The 7,727-nt window shown below is 33.1% G+C and overlaps 1 protein-coding gene across 1 annotated transcript in view; it reads left to right on the top strand.

Moving 5' to 3' along the window:
* The first annotated feature begins 879 nt into the window (after positions 1–879).
* Positions 880–7,727, top strand: part of LOC121385182 (homeobox protein DLX-1-like) — a 32,423-nt gene continuing 25,575 nt past the window's right edge. The window contains exon 1 of the mRNA XM_041515744.1: positions 880–1,284. Coding sequence (XP_041371678.1) covers positions 996–1,284 — 289 coding nt within the window. The 5' untranslated portion in view covers positions 880–995. The remainder of the gene's footprint in view (positions 1,285–7,727) is intronic.

The following is a 7,727-nucleotide window of genomic DNA, read 5'->3' as shown; positions in this document are numbered from 1 at the left end:
AAGGTTTATATATTTCTGTGCCTGTCCTTTTTCTAATATCCCCTTCACCCTCCTCCTCCCCCTTCCCCTGTTCTTTCTTTAGGTACGGCCCTGACACGAAGACAAGTTACACGGCGATAGCGGGCGCCAACAGACTGGTTTTGTTCACTTAGGAGCATTCTCTGTCCCTCATATCCCGGGATTGTTTCACGCCTTCTAACGGCTACCTGTCCACGAAGTGTGAAAACTAGACATTGGAACATGGATTTGGTTTAAAAGACCCGACCTGTAAAAAGCAGACATGGATTTGTTTTGAAAGATCCGACCTGTAAAAACCAGACATTGGAACATGGATTTGTTTTGAAAGAATCTTACTAACGTGTTTGCGTTAAGTATTCAGAATCAGAGACCAAAAAGCGCCGTTAAACTGACCAATTGTTTCAATGAAAACATCATCAGACGGTAAACTGACCAATTGTTTCAGTAAAAACATCTTTCAGTCTTTTAAAAAAAACTACAAACCAAACAACAGAAACGTAAGCTGAACAGTCGCGATCAATCACGCTCGCTCGGTAGAATGAAAATAAATTTAAAAAAGAAACAGAAAAAAAGAGAAGAGAAAATCTTTGGTTGGAAGACCAAGAACAAATAAAAATTGTCGGCTTTTGTGTCATCTCCCTCAGAAGATATTCACTCACGTGGAACAATAAAATACCGTGGACGGTCTCGCTTGTTTCTCCGTCAGTTTATTTTCACAGAGGAAGAAAACCGCGGGTATTGTCTCGCGCTACGTCGACCGCGAAACCGAACAGCAGCCAATAGCCGTCGAGCGACTCATATCGTGGGCGTGGCTTGGTGAGCGAGATCTATGCATTGCTATATTTTGTGGGACGACTGTACTAAATTAAGTGATAGTTAGAAGAGCGAGCTAGTAGCAGCGAAGTGTGTTTTCTGATCGGCATTTTCGACGTATTTATCTGAAAATTACCCGTAATCAGTCGACGAAGAACACAAGCATGTTGAACATGACGGGGCCCATGGACGGGTTGGATCAGGAGATGGTCGGCAAGTCGGCCTTCATGGAACTACAGCAGCAGATGCCACCCGGGATGGGGCACCCGGCCTACCAGATCCGGACAGGATACCCGCCGCAACACGGCCACCACGACGGCTCGTACACGTCGCAGGCGACGCGGTCGCTCGGCTACCCGTTCTCCATGAACTCCATGGCGCCGACGTCGTACAACCCGCCGCCGCCGCATTTCTCGATGTCGCCATACCAAACGCCGTCCCCTCCTCGCGACGGTAAGTGTTCCTGGTTTGGTGGTGTCTTTAAGATTATGATTACGACGATAATGATTACAACGATTATTGTGATTACTATGATGATAATGATGATTACTAAGATTATTATTAGTAGTATTAGTAGTATTGCGATCGTGATTACTGTAATGATTATGCTGGTTATTTTTATGTTTGTTATGATTATGCTGAATGATTACAATGATTGTTATTACCATGATTATGATTACTATTATTATCATTATGATCATTATTTCTGTAATTATTATCACTGCGATCATGATTACTACGGTGATGTCAACTTCAATTATTATTAGTATTATTTATAATGATGATGATGATGATAATGATGATCAACATTATCATTATCAGTACTCCTACTACTACTCCTACAGCAACAACAACTACTACTACAACTACTACTACCACAACAGCTACTAAAACTACTCGTAGTAGTAGTAGTAGTAGTAGTAGTAGTAGTTGTTGTTGCTGTAGGAGTAGTAGTAGTAGTACTACTACTACTACTACTACTACTACTATTATTAGTTCTGAAGATACATTCTGAGATTCTCGAAGCAAATGATATTTTGGTATCTTCGATTTTAGTTTATAACTCAGTTCTGTAACTCTCTAAAATAATTCTAATTAATATAAAGTAACTTCGTCATAAAATACCCGTCTACAATTCTGATCGTCTTTTGTCTCTCCAGCTGGGTACATTTTAAGCCATACTTCGGCTTGTTCCGTGCGTTTCGTAAATATCTCGCCCCTAAATAGACTCAGTATTTTGTTACACTGCCGTCCGCGTTTTATACGCGGCCACTGAACCGATAAATGAATATTTCTTCAATTTAAAGGTTAGGTGTACACAAACACAAATGAAATTTCGTGTCGCACGTACAAAAGAACAGATTTCTTCAAGTATGGCGACACACATCATTATAAGGCGACTTTGTGTTGCACTGTCAATTAAGTAGGAAAAAAAGCAAACATTAGACGTGCAATAGAAAAATACAAAACATTAAAAAATATGTACCTTCGGGATATCAGTACTATGTATATTTAAAAATATGTACCTTCGGGATATCAGAAGTGTGTGCCTATAATTAAATGCCAAACAGTCTGTAACACAAAATATTAATAGAATATCAAAGACCATAAACTGAAAGGTAAACAAGCGGGTGTGCGGGCAGGCGGGAACGGGTGGGTGGACGGGAGGGAACAGGTGGGTGGACGGGCAGATGTGTAGATAGGCAGGCGAGTTAGTAGGTGGGCAAGCGACGGAGTAGGCAGAAAGACCGACGCATTTGTTTTTGTCAGTATCACTAAAAACACACAATAAGTTGATGTAAAATTTAAAACAAACAGATGTTGACAATCTAATAGAAACAGAAAGCATGTTATTAATCTTCGTTCTGACAGTTTTAAAAAGCTCTTACTACTCATGAAATATCACTTAAATATAAACGGGTCATGTTAACAAAATCTACTTTCTGAAAATACCGCTTACACGAATTTCTATTTTAGAATCCATTAAAATGTTGTAAGAAATAGCGTTTAATAGCCAAACAAAATCGATCTGTAATATAAAATCTACTTTCCGGAAAGAGCACCCATATTAACTACTTTAATTTTTACAATGGCAAATACAGTAGATGATCTACTAGCATTAAAATAAATATTTGTATTTAATTGTATTCACATTAATATCTACAATTCAAAGTTAACGATAATATATTAAAGGGAGATTCGTGTATTTGCTGCATTGTAAGATGTTTCCGACTAATAAAATATTTCTACGATTAAACTTACATATTAAATATATTTTCCGGTTTAGAATATCAGTCTGTATATTCAATGTGTTTCTGGTCGTCTTAATATTTGTAAGAAGCCCAAACTGGATTTCGTCTTCCAATAAATTCGTACGTACGAAAAAAAAAAGTATTTTAGGAAATAAAATGAAATTTAACCTAGTACAAATATTAGAACGACCAGAAACACGATTAATATACAGCCACTAATATTATATGCCTAAAAATATATTTGATATGTAATTATAATCGTTAAAATGTCTCTGTTAGTCGATAACATCTTTAAAAATTCAGCAAACTCAGGAATGTCCCTTTAAATACTTTGTCATGTTTAGAATATTAGTGTCCATATATCTGGTTAATCGTCATAACGTTTGTAGTAGCTAAAACTTCATTTTATTTTCTAATAAAAAAATCGTACATACGACAGTTTTGCGAGGTGAAATCTAATAGCGGCTTCCTAAAACATTCAGGCGATCGGGACCACCTTGTGTATACCGACACTTATATTTTAGTGTAATTTTAGACAATAAAATGCTCTGTTGATCAGAAACGTATTACAATAGGAAGAATCTCCTTTATGTCTACAAGTCAAAGTGAACCATACTATATTAATAATCAATGCATCATGACTGGTATATCAAAGGACGTGGTATGTGCTATCATGACCTGCGGCACGGTGTATATAAAGGATCGCTTGCTAGTAATTGAAAAATGTAGCGAGTTTCCTCTCTAATTACCAAATGTTTGACAATTCAATAGCCGTGATTAATAAATCAATGTGCTCTAGTGGTGTCGTTAAACAAAACAAACTTTAACAAACTTTAACTATTAATAATCGTTAAACGAGAATAACATTCGGACAAAAATTATTCAAGGTACAAGTCAAATAAACTTCTGATGAAATATTTGACATTTTATTATTTTAGGAAAGCACGTTGCGATTAAAGCGTTCAACAACAGTTTCACAATAGAAGTGTTTAATTAAATATTAACATCACACTGATGCAGCTGTTGACCATTTGATCAGTCGTATCTCTATATCAATACAATTATTAACCGAAGACAGGACTGCCACAAATAATGTTACGTGAACAATTGTTTAAAGTTTTAACTATATCCAAACTTTTCTCAGGTGTCCATTAATATAGCAATAGTTATCCGAGTCAGGTATTTGCAGTTAGTGTTAAGTCCTTAGATACTTATTTATGTATTCCTACTGATGCGGCGACCATTCGCTCGGCAGAATGGTTTCCAATCTAGGTGTGGGGGTTTTTCTGCTTGTAATTTGATGCTAGAGCGAATAAAGAGAACTATGTTATGTGGGAGTATTGGAATTAGATGGCATCTTATATGCAAAAGCAATGGAACAAAGTGTTAACGATATATCGCATAATCTACCTCAGGCCACAATTCAGGGGTATTTTAAATATTCAATACTGTGTAATCTAACTTATATCGCATATTCAGTGGTATTTTAAATACATGAATACTTTGTAATCTAACTGAAATCGCAATTCAGGGGTATTTTAAATACTCAATAAATGTGTAACAATTTAACACATTTAGAAATGTTTTCCATTGTTCTAAAGCCACTAAGAGTTTTACATTATTAAAATATGAAATAAACTGTTTCTTTTTAGCCATAATTTTATAACATTTCATTACGCCTTCATTGTGATGTTTACTAATAACACTGTATAGTCGAAATATTTGTATTCAAGGACCAAGCAAATAAAGCTATGATCTATCTATCTATCTATCTATCTATCTATCTATCTATCTATCTATCTATCTATCTATATATATTATGAATTTTAAAATTGAAATCTGCATTGTATTCACGAAATGCAAACAAATAATTTAACAATATCTTATTTCCTTTTTATATAAAAACTTAAACAAAATATATATATCTAATATTGCATAACCAGCTCCTTTTTAAGTATAGAGGTTTATGACACTGGTAAATTTATCTTCACTCTTTAGAAAGATAATGTACAAAACAAAAAGTAATGTTTGTTACAATACAATTATACATGTGAATGCCTAGCAGCTTAAATATTTTCTAAAGTAAACATGCATTCATCATGAACAACAATATTAGTATGGTTGTGGGGATTTTATCAACTTTATAACAACAAAAATAATTGTAAAACATAATATTTTTTATTAAAAGAATGAATTTAAAATTGAATATATACAAACGAAAACAAATATTTATTATATTATAAAATAATGTGATTTCTAGTTCAGTTAAATCACTGAATAGATAATAAGACACGCACGAGAAACTCTACGTATTTGAAATATAAAATATTGAAATCAATATTCATTACTTATTAATATTCATAATATATATTAAATATAAAATAGATTCACTGTGGGGGGAGAGAGAGAGAGAGAGAGAGAGAGAGAGAGAGAGAGAGAGAGAGAGAGAGAGAGAGAGAGAGAGAGAGAGAGAGAGAGAGAGAGAGAGAGAGAGAGAGATTATGAAAGTGAAACAATGGGAGTAAAAAAGAAAATACACAACTGGGTGCAAGAAAGCGAAACTATATACTATATATCATTTTAATGTAAGAATATCAAAAGTTCAGTTAGAAAAATAATGGGTTCGAGAAGCTACACAATATATATGATGATGATGATGATGATAAAAACAAATATGCACTAAATGACACTGCCAACCATGTATCTATTAAAATATTAGAAACCAAAGCGCGCATCTAACATTGTCTTTAATAAGTCGATTAAATCGCTTATCAATAAATTATATTAATAAATCAAATTATTCATATCACAATTTTCTTAAACAATTAATGCTGCTGCTAGTGATAATACATGACGAGCGACCGTGGTAGTTTAACAGATAAACACCAAATGGCCCTCGAGCATGTATTTATGACCGATACATACATAACAATCCGTTAACATACACACTTAGTGAAAATCATCCGTTCACATACACACTTAGTGAAAATCAACTTGATAATAAATACACAAGAATCGCTTATTCACCATCCCCTCGGATAACGCTTTTTTCTTCAAGTTTATTCACCATCCCCACCACCACTACAATCCGAATTGTTATTATTTATTTTTTTGGTTTATTAAAACTTCTGAAACAGTGCATGCAAATAGATGTATTTTGGATATATTTATTTAAATAATGTTATCTCTGTTGAAAATATATTACATGTATAACAATATACAGCTTCCTCGCTATTTCCTGAATCTGATTTTTAATAGTTCAAAAAAATTGTTAAGATCACTAATGTAATATGTAGGAATACAGAGTTGTCGCAAGACTGTATACAGTGATTATTCTATCAAAAAATAATATCCATCCTCAGTTACATGATACAGATACATTACAGATAAAGCATGTAGATTATATCAAATTAAATTCATTTTATTAACATGTTAGGGTTGACAACCCCGTAACAAGGAGCGTGGCACTGACATGTATACATACAACAGTACATTAAACATTTAACATATAAGAAACAATGTCCTGATTTAATGCATTATAATAACTTCATTAATTGCTACAAAGTAAATCATGAGGTCTGAGTGTTTCAGAGATAAATGTACTTAAATTCCAGTTTGTGTATGACGTTTTGTATTCAAGAAAATTATCATTTTAAATCTAGTGGGACAACACTTGTCATTTTGGAAATACATTTTCAGTTCTCAGATCAGTATAAAATGGACATCTAAAAGAGGAATTTCTCTTCACATACATCAGTAGCTACTACAGAAAACTTTAATAATCGTCTACATAAAGAAAAGAATGTCATTACTTATTGCTAAAATTACAGCCAAAAGTTGCCATCTTATTTTATCACGTCGCCAAAGACTTTTTTTAAATATATATACATACAGACATACACATATTTTATCGTTTTTAGTTTTACCTCTAAATACAACATTTCTGACAGTCTTGTAATAGTTTTGAAGTCTCTCGTAACTCCACAGGAGTGACTTGTGTATTGTTGTGTTATTACTGTTGAACTCTTGTTTGTATTTTAATCTGTACAAAAGGTGAGACCTAAATAATAATCTGTCTACATCAAGGCAATAGGGAATTTTGTTTAGCAAGCCATATCTGTATCTCTTTATATGTGTATTAACATCGGCCTAGCCAATGCAAATCTTGTAAGATTGTATACTTTCCAATTCAAATGTTTTTCTAACGGTATAGTTAATTTAAAAGATCAGAACAATTCATATCTATCACTTCTATTTATATATGTTAATATATATATATATATATATATATATATATATATATATATATATATATATATATATATATATATAATCCTAAACTCTAAAATAAACTGTCCTGTTTGAAAATCAATTCTACATTTGTCAATAATATTATGTATACAATGTCTAGATGGTATTTGTATTAAATTATATTTGATAAATGTCGATGTAATAAAACTCTTAAGAAATTACTTATTCGAGCTCGACATCCATATATTTTTTGGCGAAACAATAACACGCACAAAAATTCAATTCCAACACCTGATTGATTTAACACATTTCATACATGTAGACTCCAGTAAACTAGTTCTAGTAGTTGAAAGAAGTTTGAATATATTTCAGACAGCAGGGGTGGGGTGAATG

Source organism: Gigantopelta aegis, chromosome 11 (genome assembly GCF_016097555.1).
Source record: "Gigantopelta aegis isolate Gae_Host chromosome 11, Gae_host_genome, whole genome shotgun sequence".
NCBI lineage: Eukaryota > Metazoa > Mollusca > Gastropoda > Neomphalida > Peltospiridae > Gigantopelta > Gigantopelta aegis.
Note: the sequence above shows the minus strand (reverse complement) of the source record. Positions and strands in the feature narration are given on the sequence as shown.